At 46.3% G+C, this 19,435-nt stretch overlaps 2 protein-coding genes and 1 pseudogene across 8 annotated transcripts in view; all 3 read right to left on the bottom strand.

Moving 5' to 3' along the window:
- LOC129025986 (putative N-acetyltransferase 8B) overlaps nt 1–1,626 on the bottom strand; it is a 34,352-nt gene extending 32,726 nt beyond the window's left edge. The window contains exon 1 of the mRNA XM_063649344.1: nt 1,586–1,626. The gene's annotated coding sequence lies outside the window, so the exon portion shown is untranslated. The remainder of the gene's footprint in view (nt 1–1,585) is intronic.
- On the bottom strand, nt 120–960 carry LOC129025968 (N-acetyltransferase 8-like; annotated as a pseudogene).
- TPRKB (TP53RK binding protein) overlaps nt 120–19,435 on the bottom strand; it is a 38,932-nt gene continuing 19,616 nt past the window's right edge. Inside the window, exons 2-7 of one of the 7 annotated variants that reach the window (XM_054473511.2) lie at nt 16,912–17,105; nt 14,311–14,668; nt 11,442–11,604; nt 9,189–9,311; nt 7,575–7,751; nt 6,923–7,062 (exon numbers count right to left, since the gene is read on the bottom strand). In XM_054473511.2, the coding sequence (XP_054329486.1) occupies nt 6,976–7,062; nt 7,575–7,751; nt 9,189–9,311; nt 11,442–11,582 (528 nt within the window). In that variant the 5' untranslated portion in view covers nt 11,583–11,604; nt 14,311–14,668; nt 16,912–17,105 and the 3' untranslated portion in view covers nt 6,923–6,975. The other 6 variants (XM_063649348.1, XM_063649347.1, XM_063649349.1 and 3 more) reach the window with 6 other exon arrangements.

Genomic DNA, 19,435 nt, shown 5'->3' with positions numbered 1-19,435 from the left:
GAATAAATCTCTTAAAATATGTTACAGAGTTTGATTCTTTTCATCAACAGACAAGGCCCAAAAAGACTCAATGAAGCAGAACCCCAGAAGCCACCCCACAATCAAATGAGGGACTCAGATGAGAATGGACAATAAGCTTTTATTGTGTCAATGCACTGAAAGGTTGGGGATTGCTTAATGCTACAGCAGAGTGGATTCTATTCTGACGGACACACAAACAAAGATATCACAGACCCCCTGCCTGAGCAGAAGGGAGGCGGTAGATGGAATGAACTGTAGCAACAGCCACTAGCCTGCCGCTCACGGTGAGATAGGACTGACCCGTCTCCTCAAAGCCCATGCTCTGGTAGACAGCCAGGGCAGAAAACTGCACCGTATTCATGCCAAGGACAACTTCACCATCACCGCGGTCCCAGGCAAACTGGAGGACAGTCCTGACCAGGGCTTTTGCTATCCCCTGACGACAGTGCCCAAGGCCATAAAGAGGTGAAGTAGCTTCTCCCTCAACGTGGGATCATCAACGGGCAGGGCTCCCACCATGCCCACCACCTTCTCTTCAGACTCAGCCACCAAGAAGCAGGAGCCACGCTCACTCAGGTAGGATTTGGTGATGCCAGACATGTCTGTGTGCAATGTCCTGTCTACATACTTCTTCCAGGGATGTTTGGCAAGGAACCACAGGGCAGGGAGGAGGCTGAGGCTGAAAAGGAGGGCCAGAAGCCAGAAGCCAGAGACCAGGAGTAGGGTGAGGGGCCCCACAAGTAAGAGCACAAGTGCTCAGGGCAGCTTTAGCAATTGCCGGAAGGTGGTCAGGGCATGCTCATTCATCCCCCTGGAGAAGAAGCCCACGACCCACTTGTGGTTGCTCTCTTGGTATTTGCGGATGTGATAAGCAGCCATGGACAGACTTCTGTGTCTGAAATCTCTAAGTCCAGGAGACAGAGCTAGGCCTCCCTGCATGCCTTTACACCAGGCCTGGAGAAGAGAGAGGAAACCATGTGAGTGCCTTCATGGCTTCCAGCCTTGCAGGAACAGGGAGACCTGCTCAAGGGTGTGTCTTTCCGCTTTTGCCCATGAGGAAGCAGGCCTCTGCCACTGGGAGAAGGTAGGGTCAGAAAGACCTGCATTGGAATCTAGCTCCATCCCTTTCTAGCTGTGTGACCTTGGGCATGTCACTTAACCTCTCTGAGCCTCCATTTCTTCATCTATAGAACAGGGGAGAAGAAAACCTGCCTTCTAGAGTTGTTTTGAAGATTGAATGAAATAACTTTTACAAAGCCTTGATAGATGAACTACCCACTCCTCCCTCTGTTCCCTTTTCCTGGCTCTCTCAGCTTCTTGGTGCATTGAGGGGGCACCTACCGCAGGCAGGCCACATATCCAACCCTTTAGTCCTCCTCCAGGGACCATACATCACAGAAATCCTGTGTCCAAGCACAAGTTTCAGCAAAGACTTCTTCCCCCTTGATAACAAATGTTTACGTTGCTGAGGGGGCATAAGAGCCAAGCACAAAACACAGCCCAGCCTCCAGATCCCAAGGAAGGTGCATGCTCAGAGCACTGTCCTTCCACCCAGTCCCCTCACCTGTCACCACAAGAGCCTTGAGCGTCCAGGGAGCTTCAGCTCTCAGCCGCTCACTGGCATCCAGGAGATAGTGTCCAGGGCCCGCCCATCTCTGGAAAGCAGGCTGGCTGCCCCCTCATTGGTTGGCTCCTTAATTTTTGATAATCATAAACCCTAGGGTCAAAGAGCTAGGCTGTAACACAGTAGGGAGTGCATTCCCCAGTGCATTCCCCTATGTGGTCACAGGGAATGAGCCTGGAGCAAGGGAGCCCAACAGGCTGAGAATCTGCAGTGTGCCGGGCCTGGGCTTGGCATGAAGGCACAAGATATCAGAGGCGTGGCTGCCACCCAGGAGGACACACCTGATGGGGCTCCGGGAACAGGACAATGGTGGAGACATCACATCCAGAATAACTTTGTTAGGAGACTGAACTTGACAGTCAGGAGTTTTACATCACAGGTATCAAAAAGCCACCTAAAATTACCTTAAGTAACAGAGGTGATCTAATCGCTCAAAAAACCACCAACTCTAGGAAGACAGACAGGGTGACCTGAAAGTGGGTTTGACCTGGTGTTTTTCTGCCATTCTGTGCACGGCGTCAGCTTCCTCCCAAGACTGGCACTGCATAGGACATCCGCTGTTTGCCAACCCAGTTGAAGCTCTCTGCTTCCTTGCTCACCACCAGCACAAAGGTGAGGGCTATGCCCTGCATTCCAGGTGACAGAGAAGGTTTACATCGGGACTCAGTCACACTTTCTGGGGACTGTACATTTCATAGCAGGAGCCAGGTTATACTAAAGGAGTCCTGGCCCGAGGACACCAGCACCCCATAGAGATGGAGAACCCCAGGGAGCTCAGGGGCTGAGGGGCTGAGTGACAGGGAGCACTGCCCACAGAGGGGGCACCCTGCAATCAGGAGGGGTGGGAAACAGGTGCAGATCGGCAGCCGGCAGAGGCCCACCTGGGTGACCACAGGTGGAACTGATGGTGGATGGAGACAAAAAGTGTGCTGGTTGGGAGAAGGCGGGGGCCTGTAGCTGGTCTGGGAATTCCCAAGCTGAGCAAACGGTATGCCAAGGCCTGTGGTTGGGCTTGTTAACAAAAACACCAAACTCTTAAATGATCTGTAAGAGGCATCTTCTGAGCCAATATGAGTGACCATGGCCTGAGGATCTCAAGAGGTCCTGAAAACATGTGCTGGGGCCGTTGTTTTCTACATGTGGGGGGACAGGAATTGGAGTAACATCATAAATTAATCCATGGAAGGTGTACATTGACTCGGCCTAACAAGGTGGGATATCTTGAAGTCGGGGGCGTTACAAGTCATAGGTGGATTCAAAGATTTTCCGATTGGCAATTGGTTGAGAGTTCAGCTTTGTCTGAAGACGTGAAGTTGGTACACAGGAACGCTTCAGTTCAGAGAGAGGATCTGCCTCTGCCACGTGATGCTGTCCCAGAGTCAGGTAGGAACGTCAGCCACAGTATCCTGGGTCAATTTAAACCCACTGAAGGAGACGCTGTGGTTTCTAGGGTGTGTGTTAATTCTTGCCTTGCATGGCCTCGGGTCTTGTTCATAATCTGTACCTGATTGTCACAGAGTCCATTCTGAATAATCTAACGATGCCTATTTTATACTCCAAAGGCGCAGGGCTTTCATGAGGTGTCTCTCACCTCCCCTTCCACCACGGCCAGGAATTCATTTTCAGATTTCCCTGGGGTCCCCTTGACTAAGAGGGGGCCTTTCCATTGGTTGGGGGTCTCAGGATTGCAGGCCTTAGGGCAGCCTCACAGCATGATGCAGGGCGCTTGGTTGGGTTTTCCTGAACCCTGAACCCCGTGGCTCATGGGATAAGGGAACTGTGGGCCACCCGGATTCTGCTGAGATTCCTTTCCCCAAGTGCAGATGCGGATTCAGCCTTGGCCCTTTCTGTTCCTTTCAGAAGCCCACAGAGTGGAGGACAGGACGGTTTGGGGTCAGGGACAGAGGCTCCTGTCACTGAGACTGCCCTCAGTGGGACAGAGGGAAGAGACTGTTGATGCAGTTCGTCAGCCTCTCTGCAACACTGATGTGTAGGCCCAGCAATTAAAGTCCACTCCTGGCAGCCAGCCTTGAACACAGAACTGATCGGCCACACAGAAAACCTGAAACTAAGCCCCTAAAATGCAGCCTCTCAAAAACGCTCACCAGAGTTTTCTTAATCAGACTTAGCATAGCCAGTCAGCTTCTGTTGCCTGCTGTGACGTGGGTGCTATTTTTCCCACTAAAAGCCCAGACCTCTGCCTTGGGAGACAGGGCTCAGCTGCAGCCTCCTCAACTAAAACGTGAAGGGCTGCTTCACGGGCAACCCAGGGGCTCCTTAAACTCGCAATGGTGTGCAAATTTGTGGGCTCACTTTCTACATCAGATCTTCGAAGGTCTCTGTGATTCCAAAAGCTTGGGAACTATTAAATTTGATCATTTCTGAAATGTCTTCCAGTTTAAAAGTCTTCAGTTCCAGTTCATTTTCAATTCCTGAATAAAGGGATGAGTCTTGGAGCTTCTGGAAGCTGGCCTGGACTGAGCACTTGCTGCAGACAATGCCTGAAGTGCAAACCCAAAGGTGCGTGGATCTGGGCTGCATGTGAAAGCTTTCATATTCAGGTCTTACTTTGCGACAGTGAGGGGTGACCAGGGAAGCCTATATGAGGGGCGGGGGCAAACCAGCAGCCCAGCCTGGGGAGGTGCCTTAACCACATCTCACCTCACTTCCTCAGAGCTAAAGTTTTCTTGAAGGGAAATGCAGGTTTATGCAAAATACTAAGCAAGCTGAGTGGCTTTTTTTTTTTTTTTTTTTTTTTAAGCAATAAGGGAAAAACAGAAATTTTCACACCAAAGACCCTGTGTTGGGCTCGGAAGAACTGGTGGCCTGACTGAGGAGTCATGGAACACTGCTCTCAGAAACTGTTAGGGCAATTGGAACAAAAAAAAAAGAATAAAGACAATGAAGAGGCTTAATTCTCCCTGTTAAAAACAAGGGAAGCGGTGTCCTCTCTCAGAGCCTTTTCTTTGGAAAACTTGTCATTGTAAATCTTCCTCTGCCCCTTTGAGGGGCATGCAATGCTTTCTGACAGCTAAATAAGCCTCTTGCCAGCTTTGCAACCCACGACTGTGTTCCCGAAGGACCTGGGAGCCCGTCTTTGAAACATCATCATCAGAGCAGCCAGGGCCCTATCTGCCAGTCTCTGTGGCATGGTAGGGGCCTAACATCTGCTGTGAGTGGTAAATCTACCTCCTGTCGTGAAGGTAAGAGTTTATTTTCCTTTGTAACAAGGTAATTAGCAAATGCAGGTGGTCAGGTAAATTGAGGTTGAATCTCCAATGAAACGGGTGTGGCCAAAGGTGCTGAGAAGTCCACTGATCTGAGGACCAGGCATTACTCTTCTTGAGAATGTGTGCAGTGAGCAATGGGTTGGACCCACTGGCTAGATTAGCGATAAGATTTCCTTCTGCCTTTGCAGCATCTTAGCGGATCATTGCCTGTGATGCACATCTCACTCTGAGTTAATGCCTCTTCAATGATGAAAGTGTTTTCTTCCTCTCCTACCTCTGCAGAGAGGCTTGCTGGGATAGATTTTGTTTGTAATTCTATTTCCCCACCGCCAGAGGACGGACTTTGGGGGTCAGGCAGCTGGGAAGGAGTTTAGAACCCATGCCTAGGCCTTCCACACTCTACAGGCACCCCATTCATCCATCAGTAGCAGAACTTAGAGTCTTCCTGGGACTCCATACTGCCTGGAAAGAGGAATTCATTCTCTTTCATTGCTGACATTCCTGGGTGAGTGCCTGTGGCAGTTATACTTTACCCATTCCATTTTGTACCTCCTTCCACTCCAGGGGACCCAAGAGGCCTGGCTCCGCTTGCCCAGTGCACCTCCGAAGAAGGGAGACTGGGAAATGAGGATCCTGCCAGGGGGCCAGGTGTTGGACAAGGTGAATGTCAATGTGGAGGAGGAAGACAGAGCCCTCCCAAGAACCTGACAGGGTCAGGGATGAGGTGAGAGTGCTCAGAAGAGTGCTGAGGCAGGCCCCAGGCTGGGGCCACGGACCTGCCTCAGCAGCTGGGGTCTGACTTCTTGGGGTTGCGTTCTGACTCCCCCTCCCACACATGGCTCTTTGCCCTCTGGAGGCCAAGGGGCAATGGCAGGTTCACAGTGGCACTGCAAGGGTACAGTTGTTGGGGGTTCTTGGGAGCAGGGGCACCAGTCCTGCTGTGGCCCTGGTTGCCCCTCCTTGCCCAGGCTCCATGTGCACCCTCAGAGTCCCCCTGGCACAACCTTTCTTCTTCTCACGAGGAACACCCCCACTTCCACTTGGGCCTCTGCCAGGAAGAAGGGTGGGAGCTCTGCCGAGGTGTCCCTCTGAGTGACCACCCTCAGCTGGAGCCGCCAGGCCTCTGCACAGTAGCTGCCCCTGGGCCTTGTGTGTAAAATGGGGGTAACAACAGTATCTACCTCATAAGGTTGCTGCAAGAATTAAATGAGTTCCTAGAAGTGAAAGACACTTAGAACCAGGATCCAGAGGCTTGCGAAGGGTTAGCTGGAGTAGCCATGGTAAGTATGGAGAGGGAGGTGAACTGATGGATATAAAATCACCAAGGCAAAAAATTTAAAAACAAAAACAATAACCAGCTGGGCTCAGTGGCTCATGCCTGTAATTCCAGCGCTTTGGGAGGCACAGCAGAAGCATCACTTGAGTCCGGGAGTTTGAGACCAATCTGGGCAACATAGTGAGACCACATCTCTACAAAAAAAAAAAAAAAAAAAAATCACTAAGGCAAGAACCTAGTACACTGTAGGCATTCCATAAGTGTTTGCAATTTTTACTCTAATTATATAAAAATAAAATATATTTGAATAGAAACAGAACTCTAGAAGGCAATAACAAGTAATAGTAACTGATTATCTTTTATAATACGATGAGGTAGGACTACAAGTGTTTTTTTTTTTTTTTTTTTTTTGAGACGGAGTCTCGCTCAGCTGCCCAGGCTGGAGTGCAATGGCACGATCTCAGCTCACTGCAACCTCTGCCTCCCAGGTTCACGCGATTCTCCTGTCTCAGCCTCCCGAAGAGCTGGGATTACAGGCACCTGCCATCATGCCCAGCTAATTTTTGTATTTTAGTAGAGATGGGATTTCACCATGTTGGCCAGGCTGGTCTTGAACTCCTGACCTCAGGTGATCCACCTGCCTTGGCCTCCCAAATTGCTAGGATTTCAGGTGTGAGTCACCATGCCTGGCCTTTTTTTTTTCTCTTTTATACCATTCTGTGATTTAAACTTTTCTATAATGCACATATATTAGTTTTATAGTCAGGAAAGGAAAATCAATGTTTTCTTTAATGCTGAGAATTTCTGTTAATATTTCTGACATTTCACAAAACATCTTTTGTTGACATTCTACAAATGATACCATCCAATAATGTCCCAATACTTTCTTCTTGTGAAGAGAGTTTATATATCTGTAAAAATGAAAGACAAATTATGACTTGCTGATATCATCATTCACTACTAATTGTCATTATACAAACATGTGTAAGTGAAATTATTCCTCATTCACTTATTGGGTTCATGGTATAACAAACAACAAATGTGATTAAAATATTCAAAGTAGATGGCAATTCATTACTTGTATTCCCTTTAAATTGCTGCTATGGGAGTAACTCTCAAGAACATAAAAACCAAATTTCTATCAATTTTAAAAGGATATTAAATATACTATGTAAGTTTGATACTTAAAGGTATTCTCTTTCTTAATGTGGAGAATGGTTATGTCAGTTGAGTTTGTAATTACATTTTACATAAACCACACCTCCCAGTTCTTTGTATCTGTAATTATTTTTTAAGTAATTTTTAAAATTAGATTAACTTCTCAAAAGTTCAAAAAACAAGGAGCTCTGGTGATCAACAGGCAAACAGCATCAGCATTATTGCTCATCTATCACACTCTTTCTAAAAATATGGACTGGCAAACCTTTTTGACTTCTGTAGTATTCGTTATTTCAGGAAGATTCTTCAGAGAAACCTGATGACCTTCTACTTGAGATATTAGGTATTCTTGATTTATTTGTTTTTCTCCCTCTTCAATGTAAACAATTAGAATTGAAGTGTCATTTGCTGAGATACCAAATTTTTTCAAAGCCTCTGAAATCTAAGAGGAAAAAAATGAAAAAAAAAAACAAACAAGATCATTAACCGTTGTTTCCTATGTCTGAAACATTTCCTGATCTGCCTTCTTCCTTGGTCAGGCTCTTATTTTTCATGTCCTAACAGTTCTCACTGCCTAGTTTTTCACTTTAATGATTCCTTTCCAACATCCATTGGTACTTCCTCAAAAGCACTCCCTGCTTAAAGGTACGCCTTGTTCCTATGGAATCAAGCCCAGCCTCTTGGCGCTGCACAAAAACACCTCCTCCCTCTGGTGCCAAGTGGCCCTCCAGCCAGGTGCTTCCGCCTTCTGGCCAGTCCAGCCTGCCTGGGGGTCCAGTCACATTTCATGCCCTTCTGCCTGTGCTCAAGCTTTGTCCTCTGCTCACATGTCCCTTCTCCTCATGGCTTGGCTGCTGAACACATGCTTCAAGGTCCACAGTTCTGATGCCACTCCCCACCACACCCTCCTCCCTCCAAAATGAATGGCTTCATTGCTGTACCCCTAGATTTGAATTCATTTTCCCATTATATCATTTATCTCAGGGCTTTTTAACTTGTCTTGTTTATCTGCCTCTCCTCAGGAACATATTTGCCTCTTCTGCCCCTAGAACTGTAAATGGAATGGGGAAAAGTTCAACAGATGTTTACTGAATTCAAGAGTTTTCTGAATTATGTCTAATGATCTCAAGGAAACCATAATTAGTAAATTTTATTCCAGGCACTGGGAATCTCTATTACCATGCTGAGATAACTGCATTTTATAAACTTGTCAATCATCTGTATTTTAACCTATGCTACAGGTTTCCTAACTTTTCTCTAGATGACATTAGTACCTGGTTGTTATTAATAGCAGCAGTAATACTAAAACTTCATCAGCAAAATTGCAGTCATTTTTTTCATGTGCTACATGTGTGATGTCTTTAGCTTGATAACTTTCATTGAAAAAGCATTACTATAAGTATTTCAAACCACAAACTCTTCCTATGTACTGGGTGTGTGAGTGAGGATGTGTTAAGGACTGTTACAGGTACAAGCAAGTTCCTGGTATATGAAAAAGACATGGATCCCACCCTCAAGGAGTTTACGGGAAGACAGAATGATATGCATGCTAGCATACAAAATAACCACGCCTAATGTTTTATCATTTAGATTTCTGTCAGCTTCTCAAGCAAAAATACTTGAGGGGTCTTCCTGACCCTATATGGTAAGAACAGATAAAATTAACCTCGCTTAATTTAGCTAAATTTTTGTTTACTCATACATAAACTGTCTTAGTAAGAGGCAGGGTTAAACCTCAACTGTCTGTCCAGAGCTCTCTTCACTATTATTTTGGTTTATTACTAACCACTGGCTTGCAGGAATTTAGCCTCCAACCCAACACTGAGGAAGACATATGTTATTATGACAAGGTCAACAGAAATAGGAAAGTCTACATTACATTGTTATTTGGGGAAAGGTTGAAAATAATTTCAGTAGATAGAGTTCTTGTCTTCATTTTTCCCAGTTTGTAGAGGTGAACTGCTTTGTTTGCTGCCACAAGTATCTGAAATGGATCGACAATCTACCAAAGCAAGCAAAAAGAATTAATTACACATGGAGAATCTGCAGTGCCTGAAAACACATGGTAATTCATGGTTAACTCCAGTGTCAAGCTGTTTTACTTCATCACAGTTCTTATGGTCTGTATTTTCAAAACTATTATCCCGGCTGGACACGGTGGCTCACACCTGTAATCCCAGCACTTTGGGAGGCCGAGATGGGTAGATCACCTGAGGTCAGGGTTCAAGACCAGCCTGGCCAACACAGCGAAATCCTGTCTCTACTAAAAACACAAAAATTAGTCGGGCGTGGTGGCATGCACCTGTAATCCCAGCTACTCGGGAGGCTGAGGCAGGAGAATTGCTTGAACCCGGGAGGTGGAGGTTGCAGTGAGCCGAGATCGTGCCATTGCACTCCAGCCTGGGCAACAAGAGTGAAACTGTCTCAAAAAAAAAAAAAAAAAAAAAAGCTATTATCCCAAGGGCCTGGGTAGTCAGGAAATCACAGAATTTTAAAGCTGCAAGGAACTCAGGCAAATAGTAAAAATTTTTTAAATAACATTAATTGAGGGCTAATATTATGGGTATGATCATATTCCAAACATTTTACTTGTATTATTTTCTTTAATCCTCAAAACTACCCTATGAAATTGACACTATTATTATTAGTAGTAGCAGTAGTAGTAGTACTATGTAATTGATGAGGAAATTGAGGCAAAGAATGTCTGGGTTTGAATCCCATCTCTGTCACCTATCACCTAAGGAACTTACACAAGTTCCTTAGCATTTTATTTGTTAGAGACTGATCAAACAGTATTCACTCCATAGGCTGTTGTAAAGATTAAGCGAGTTAGTATACGTAAAGCACTTGGAACAATGCTGGGAATGCAGTAAGCACTATATAAGGTTTGTTATGTCTTGTTCAAAGGCCTAAGTAGTAGGTCTGGGATTAATTCCCAGTAACATGATCGCACTGCGTGTGCTCTTTTTTTTTTTGAGACAGAGCCTCGCTCCACTGCCCAGGCTGGAATGCAGTGGCTCAATCTCAGCTCACTGTAACCTCTGCCTCCCAGGTTCAAGTGATTCTTATGCCTCAACCTCCCGAGTAGCTGGGACTACCAGCACACACCACCACGCCCAGCTACTTTTTGTATTTTTAGTAGAGACATGGTTTCACTATGTAGGCCAGGCTGGTCTCAAACTCCAGGCCTCAAGCAGTCCACCCACCTTGGCCTCTGTGTGTACTCTTAACCACTACACTATTCCTCCTCTACAGACTGTCTTGTTAAGAACTCCCATTTTAAAGATGAGAAGCTGGAGATCCAGGCATTTCCCATATTAGACCCAGACCACAACGTTTCCTGTTTCCTAGGGCAGGACCTAGCACTTCTGCCTCTGTTCACTGTTATAGTCAAAGTTGGCTGCATCTGACTTGGACAAGAATTTTTTCCCTAACAGTGACAGAATTTTAGGCTACCCTATAACATCACAAATATTAATGTATACTTAAATGCCCTGTATGGCTCATTCATTCTTTTTTTTTTTTTTTTTTTTGAGACAGAGTCTTGGTCTGTTGCCCAGGCTGGAGTGCAGTGGCACAATCGCGGCTCACTGCAACCTCTGCCTCCCAGGCTCAAGCGATTCTCCTGCCTCAGCCTCCTGAGTACAGATGCCCACCACCATGCTCAGCTAATTTTTGTATTTTTAGTAGAGACAGGGTTTCACCATATTGGCCAGGTTGGTCTCAAACTCCTGACCTCGTGATCTGCCCGCCTCGGCCTCCCAAAGTGCTGGGATTACAGGCGTGAGCTACCATGCCTGGCCATTTTTTTTTTTTTTCCAGACAGAGTTTTGCTCTTGTCGCCCAGGCTGGAGTGCAATGGCGCAATCTTGGCTCACTGCAACCTCCGCCTCCAGGGTTCAAATGATTCTCCTGCCTCAGCCTCCCGAGTAGCTGGGATTATAGGCGCCCGCCACCACGCCCAGCTAATTTTTGTATTTTTAGTTGAGACAGGGTTTCACCATGTTGGCCAGGCTGGTCTTCAACTCCTGACCTCAGGTGATCCACCCGCCTCGGCCTCCTAAAGTGCTGGGATTACAGGCGTGAGCCACCGCACCCAGCAGGCTCATTCATTCTTAAAATTTATATTTACCACTGTAGGATTTATCAGTGATCCATCGATGGTGCCTTCCATGGCCTTTCTTCTCAAGTCTCCCGCATTTTTTACATCTTTAAATAACAGAAGGGTTACCCTGCATTCGGGAAATAGGTCCAGCTGATGTGTTAACTGCATTTCGCAGATAAGCAGGATTCTACTGCACACAAAATGAAAAGACCAAGAGATTTCATTTAAAAGTTAACATTAGAACTTATTTCTTAACAAATATTCAATAACTTTGAAAGTAACTTGATAAAAGTGTTAAACTAGAAAAATCCATCGCCAAAGCCCATTTGGCATCCTCATGAGATGTTGTCTTCCTAACCCTTCTGAGCTGTTCTGTTGTCATCCCCAGGGAAACGCCAAGGGGCCCAGCTGGTTGCTGTTTGTTCAGATGAGGCAGGCTCAGGTGCATGGTTGAAGGGCTGCTTCCCCAGCAGACAAGTAGGAGCAGAATGTCAGGAATTTTTTAAACCAGAGGTTGCTTACGGTATTAATGAAGTCTTACTCTATCTTAGTCTTTTCAACTTCCTGATCTCATCATTTTATTTATATTTTAGGAAGGCCTAGACATAAATATTAAGGAAGAAAATAATTTTAAAGAATAAAATAGGCTGGGTGCGGTGGCTCATGCCCGTAATCTCAGCACTCTGGGAGGCCGAGGCGAGCGGATCACCTGAGGTTGGGAGTTCGAGACCAGCCTGACCAACATAGAGAAACCCCGTCTCTACTAAAAATACCAAAAAAATTAGCTGGGCGTGATGGCGCATGCCTATAATCCCAGCTACTCAGGAGGCTGAGGCAGGAGAATCGCTTGAACCTGGGAGGCAGAGGTTGCAGTGAGCCGAGATCACACCATTGCACCCCAGCCTGGGCAAGAAGAGTAAAACTCTGTCTCAAAAAAAAGCATGGGGGGAGGGATAGCATTAGGAGATATACCTAATGTAAATGACGAGTTAATGGGTGCAGCATACAAACATGGCGCATGTATACAGATGTAACAAATCTGCACATTGTGTACATGTACCCTAGAACTTAAAGTATAAAAATAAAAAAAAAGAATAAAGTATCACACTTGACCCAAAGATATTCATTCCACGCATGGAAATTAAGCAGAGAGGGTACAATTATTAAATAATCAATATTGCTCCTTTCTTGGACATAAGCTTAACAAGAAAAGGATAGGTTATTATATATAAAGACATAAAAGAAACATAAAAGACAACTTGAATAACTAGAAAGACATGACCATATCTTTGAATGGAAAAACTATGTATTGCAAAAATTTCTTTAAAACAATTTCTAGCAAATTCTTAATAAAATATTTTGGTGGGGCAATTTGAGACTCATTTTATCCTTTTACCTGGCAGATTATATTTCTAGAACTCTTTCTGATGGAAGTCATTAGGAATCCAATAATTATATAAGATGTTCCTCTCATTATTTTAACAGTAAAAAGTCGAAAATAACCTATCTAGCTAATGATGGGATTAGTTGTTATTTAACAACCATTAAAACATGTGGTCTTGACGGTGTGTAAAAACGGCAATAAATAACATTAAGTAAAAACATCTGAATGGAAAACAAAACACAAACTGGCCAAAATGTGGGTTTTTTAAAAGGCTTTTAAACAAATATTAAAAAGAAAATACACCAAAAAGTTAATGTTATCTCTTATTTGGAATTAATTTGACTTTTTCTGTTACAAATAGGAAAAAAAATATTTGTGAACAATATCCTGGCACACAGTTCAATCATTAGTCATGCTAAGGTGGAAAAAATGGATACAGAAAGATATAATCAGTAGGATCCCAATTATATAAAAAGATACACATATTTTTTAAAAATACATGAAAGAAACACTAAAATATGACCATCTTGGGTAGTGAGGTTATGAGGTGATTTTTATTATCCTTTATATAAAAGAAAGTATTTTGTTATGTATGTTCTGAATTTTCTACAGTGAGCATACAAAACATGAGTACACATAATATGAAAGGAAAAAAAATGTGCTTTTTAACACTGAGTTGGGGGAAGAACCCTTAGAAAACCTCAAAACAGTTTGTTCTTGTTTAGCGTAATTCACTCACTCAGGCCAGAAACTTGTAATCATCCTTGAGGACCCAACCTGTCACTCAAATTCTATATCTAATCCGTAAAGTCCTGAATTTTCACCTGCTAAATATACTTTTGATTCGTCCACTTCTCTCCCATATGCTAGGTCACATCGCTCATCTACAGCAGTAGCTTCCTGAGTGGTTTCTCACAATTCCTGTCCTCCTATAATCCAGTCGTCACCAGCAGTTACAGTGATCCTTTCAAAATGTACATCAGATCTTGTCATTCTGCTGCTCTTATAAAGCCCCAACTTTGTGTTACGGTGTTCCATACTCTACGATCTGGTCCCTGCCTCTCCTCTTCTGCTACCGCCGCAATGGCCTTCTCTAAGCTCAAGTCACCAAGCTTTCTCCCCGCTTCTGCCCTATCGGACAGGTAGTTCCCTCTCTCATCTCCGCCTGACGCACTCCTCCCTCCCTTCAACTCCATTTGGAGTCCATTTACTACAGCGCCCAGAACCCCGGGACTAGGGCTCTTTTTAGTCTGAGGACTAGCTCCTTTTTGGTCCCAATCACAACTTTAAAGAATCCTGCGCCGATCCGCTGCATGTCTCTTCACTAAACTGTATTTCTTGAGGGGACAGACTGACTCTATCATTCTCGTGCTGCATTCCCAGGGGCCGGCCTCGTTGGCGCTTGAGAAATACCAGCTTAAGAACCCGCAGCCGTTGTCCCAAAGACACTACTGAAACTGCCTGGACCCTCCCTCTCCGGAGCCTGCCTGTTACAGCGCAAGGAAAACTCACCATCCGGCCCCCAGTGCGTCTCGGAAGAGCTCCCGCTCCGAAACAAAGCTCACAAGTTCCGGAAGCGATGGCCAATCCCCGTCTTCTTCGAGCCAGTTTCCGGATACGCCGGCTCGGGGTGGCCATGTTTTTCCGGGTCCCGGTAAGAGAGGTGCTTCCGCCCATGGTCCCGCCCATTCTTCCGCCTCCCCTGCCTGGGTCCCGTCAAGGGACGCGAAGGAGAACAGGGGCTGTGTATCACTTCCGGCGAAGGAAATGGAAGAATCTATGGGCTGGGACCGGAAGCCGGGTCTGGTTTTGAGTCTCGGCTTAGTCTTAACCTGTGTTGGGCGTTGCACCGGGCGTCCTCAGTTTCTTCCTGTGCAAGGAAAAGTACTGACCAAAATGAGTTCTACATACATTTCCGCTGCTGGAGATTTATTTGTTTTTTGAGACAGAGTCTCGCTCTGTTACTCAGGCTGGAGTGCAGTGGCGCAATCTCGGCTCACTGCAACCTCAGCCTCCAGGTTCAAGCCATTCTCCTGCCTCAGCCTCCCGAGCAGCTGGGACTACAGGCACCCGCCACCACGCCCCGCTAATTTTTTGTATTTTTAGTAGAGACCGGGTTTCGCTGTGTTAGCTAGGATGGTCTGGATCACCTGACCTCGTGATCCGCCCGCCTTGGCCTCCCAAGGTGCTGGGATTAGTTCTTTTTCTGGGCCATGTCTCCTGTGACACTTTGGACTTTTGAGTTTAATGCTGGAACAAGTTAAAATTTTGGGAGATGATTGGGAAGTCATGATTATGTTTTGCAATGTGAGGACATGAGATTTGGGGGTCCAGGGATGGATTGCATATATGTCCCTGCCAAATCACATGTTGAACTGTGGTCCCCATTGTTGGAGGTGGGACCTGATGGGAGGTGTTTGGGTCATGGAAGTGGATCTCTCATGGGTTGGTGTCTTTCCAATAGTGAGTGAGTGCCAGGGAGATCTGGTTATTTAGAAGTGTGTGGCACCCCCCAACACACACTGTCTCTTGCTCCAGTTCTCACCATGTGCTGTGCCTGCTCTCCCTTCTCCTTCTGCCAATAGTAAAAGCTCCCTGGGGCCTCCTCAGAAGCTAAACAGATGGTGGTACTATGCTTCCTGTACAGCCTGCAGAAACATGAGCCAATTTAACCTCGTTTCTATATAAATTACCCAGTCTCAGGTATTTCTTTGTGGCAATGCAAGAACAGCCTAATTGCAGGGGGCAGGGGCAGGGGGAAGAGGTGGGGAGGCATGACACACTGGGCTAAAACATGAAGAACATTCGGCCAGGTGCGGTGGCTCACGCCTATAATCCCAACACTTTGGGAGGCTGAGGCAGGCAGATCACCTGAAGTCGGGAGTTAGAGACCAGCTTGACCAACATGGAGAAACCCCGTCTCTACTAAAAAATAAAAAATTAGCCAGGCATGGTGGCTCTTGCCTGTAATGCCAGCTACTCAAGAGACTGAGGCAGGAGAATCGCTTGATCCGGGGAGGCAGAGGTTGCCATGAGCCGAGATCACGCCATTGCACTCCAGCCTGGGCAACAAGAGTGAAACTCCCTCTCAAAAAAAAAAAAAAATATATATATATATATATATATGAGGATATGAGGGACATTCTATTTCTAGGAGACACTGGAACAGGGCCCTGGCTGTTCTGGTTAGTCTCTCTTTATCACAGGATGCTACATTCCCAGCACATTCTACAGTTATCCTAGAGAACCACAAGTGAGAAAGGAGAGAGAACTAAATTGGTCCAAGGCCACCTGGAGAACTGTCCTGCAGTCTATGCCCTTAACCCAGATTATCCCCTTTAGCAAAGCTAGTCCATTTCATATGCCCACCAACCTCCTAGTATCTGGAGGCGGAAGTTTGTCTTATCAGATCGATGTAACACCTTGACAGACACAATGTCAGTGCAACATTGTTGAGCCATAGCCAGAATACATTTTACTAGGCCCAGGAGGACTACGTCACAAACAGGCTGATCAGGTCTGCCTGGAGCAGCAACCTAGTCCAGGATCCAGTGATCCAGGTAAGAACATAATGGGTCAAAAGTACCAGCCCACCGAGGTTTTATTAGTTGTCATGATGTTTTGCCACCTTAGGCCAATTAAGTCTACCTCCCTCCCATGTGGCAGGTGTTAGATCCTCACTCAGTAAGCCAGGGCTCAGGTTCTGTTGATATTCACTGTGCCACTATAATACTGGTAGAGTTTGCTACTGGCAGAACGAGAAGGTTGCTGTAGCCTGTGACATAATGGGGTCTGGGATGACAGATCCAGCACTTTCCTTTGGTAGCCACAGCTTGGGAGAGCCTAACAAAGGTGTTATGCTTCTAGGCTTCTGTGGTCTTGTGGAAAAAGCAGACTGACAGGTCAGTGCCCTGCCCCTTACACTTCCTGCATCCTCAGGTATTCCCTACCTATGTGATAGAGGTTGGGCTGAGTGTAGTGTCCCAGTCTGACTGCTGCAGTCCTGAGACTACCCATTCCGCTTGTTGCATGACCTAGGCCTTTTGGCTTCAGTCGTCCAGTCCGGGAAGGTTTGTCTTGTATAAACTCGACATGTCTGATAAGGTTACCTACCTGTATGGAAGGATCAGGTGTTCCTGGTGCCACTAAGCCTAGCACCCTGGTACTCCTTGGTCCTGTCCTGTATCCCTGTGGATTTCATAGAAGAGAGGCACCTGGGGGAAGTATCAGCTCTAGATTAGAGTCAGAGGGGCCTGTCTGGGGTGCTCTGGCAGCCTGAACCACCGGCCACCTACAGGATGTGCACTCTAAATGGAAAAAGAAAAGAGAATGGTTGGGAACACTGAGATTGGAATTTCACAGGTGCAGCCTCATCAGGAAGTCACCTGGTCCACCTCTATCCACACCAAGCTCAGTGTTTTTCAAGATGTGTGCAGTGCTGTGTTTCCCTTGCATTGGAGTACAGTGCTTAGTGTTCACGCTGCCCTAGTCAGGTCGAGGTGCCACCCCACTAACAGGCTGTCCTGATGTCCTTTATTCAGTTGCTTTGTGAGTTGACTGGTCCATCATTCAATGGCTCCATTGGCCTGTGGATGACAGAGTGCATGGAAAACCCATTGTATTGCATGAGAGTGTGCCCACTGTCATGTTGCTTGGGCAGTGAGGATTTTCCTTGGTCAGAGTGAAGTTCCATGGGGTATCCAAAAACATAAGTCCTCTCAAGGGCAGCTATGGTAGTCAGAGCATCCACATGAGTGGCATATAGAGTCCCTTCCAACAGCAAGCTGTTGCCATAGCCCTTGTCCCCACACATGGCATCTTTTAATAGTCCAATCACTGCTGCCATTCCCCTGACCAGATGGTTAGGCTGTTGGCAATGGCCCATGAGTCAGTAAAAATGTGGCAAGATATGGTGGTAGGTGGGAGGGGATGTGCCCCACTGTTATGGCTCAAATCCTTAGCTGTTAGGGGTCATAGCCCCTCTGGTGGCAGTGATGTTCTGTGCCACAAGCAACCAAAATGTCAATGCCTACAAAGCACTCAGTGGTGGGAACCATGGTCACTGACACCTGAAATGGCCCAAAGGGCTCCACCCACAAGCAGATAAGCACCACAAGCAGATAAACACTGTGTGTCACCGAGTTCATCCCCAAACTTCCTGGTGTCACCAGCTTAATTTTTCCCCTAAAGGAACCTGGAAATTCTGTCATGTGGCCTTCAGTACCCAAGAACTCCAAAGAAATCAGAATTTCCATCTTTCCCCATTTTATCTTTTTTTTTTTTTTTTTTTTTTGAGACAGGGTCTCTCTCCATTGCCCAGGTTGGAGTGCAGCCTCAACCTCCCAGGTTCAGACTATCCTCCAGCCTCAGCCTCAGCCTCCCACAGAGCTGGGATTACAGAAGCACACCACCACACCTGGCTAATTTTTAAATTTTTTGTAGAGACAAGGTCTCACTTTGTTGCTTTGGCTGGCCTCTAAGTCTTGGGCTCAAGGGATCCTCCTGCCTTGGCCCCACAAAGTACTGGAATTATAGGTATGAGCCACTGCACCTGGTCCCATTTTATCTTAATAGGAGTATAGAGCCATTGGCCTCTGGTGGGGTTCCAGCGACCTTGGCCCCATTCCTACCCGTGCCATACAGCCCAAGACATTTGGGTTTGCAATGTCCCTTTATCAAATATATTCATCAACCAGGATGCATGTGACTTCCTTGGCCTTTCTCCATGTCTAAGACTGTGGTCCTTTAGACTTGAGTCTCCCTTTCTGTGACGGGCCACGTTGTGCATGTGGGTTCCTCTCAGATGCTTCAGGACCATGTGAGTACCTCATCCCTCTTCTTTCTCTTAAGTGCTTTAGGGTATGTTTGGGGTCCCCAATCGCCAGCCCTGGAAATGAGCAATCACATAAGTGGCTAACAACCAAGGGATCCTGTGTGGCATTTCACCTCCACCTTACTTTCTCTCTGCTTCCACCCATTCAGCCAGCTCACTCATATCCACAGGGTGTGTTTGCATGTGACCTAATGTCCCATGTATCACCCCTCCTTTCCCATAAAATGTCCAGCTGCAAGTCCAGCCTCTGCACCCGCAGGTTGACATCACCACCTCCTTTCACCAGGAAAACATGGTTCTGTCAGACTGATCCCTGTTCGTTGTGTCAATTTTGTGAAGCAGGCTCATTGTGCACTGGTTATCAACTTGCCTGAGTCCAATGAGATGGTGAGATGGAATGCCCACACACAAGTTACATGAAGTGGGTTTATTACTTACAGATTGGCCCTGAGGCACAACAGAAGCTCGGAATTCATTGTGAGCCAATCTCCCAAGGCTCAAGAAAGCTACCAAGGGTGGATGGATTCTCACAAGTGGGGCATGTATCCCACTTGCACTGCAGCTGAGGGACACTAGAAAGCATCCCACACTGGATTTAAAACCCTGGGGACCACAGGACACGCTGGGCAAAAGTGTTGATGGACGTCTTGTTTCTCAAAGGCAGACAGGAACAGAGAGAGCCTGAGCTGTTCTTGTCAGTCCCTCTTTATCACAGGATGTTGCATTCCCAGCACATTCTACAGTTATTTTTGAGAACACACGTGAGAAAGAGGGAAGAACTGGGCAAGTCTAAGGTGACCTGGA

The sequence above is a fragment of the Pongo pygmaeus genome, chromosome 12 (genome assembly GCF_028885625.2).
Source record: "Pongo pygmaeus isolate AG05252 chromosome 12, NHGRI_mPonPyg2-v2.0_pri, whole genome shotgun sequence".
Classification (NCBI taxonomy): domain Eukaryota; kingdom Metazoa; phylum Chordata; class Mammalia; order Primates; family Hominidae; genus Pongo; species Pongo pygmaeus.
Note: the sequence above shows the minus strand (reverse complement) of the source record. Positions and strands in the feature narration are given on the sequence as shown.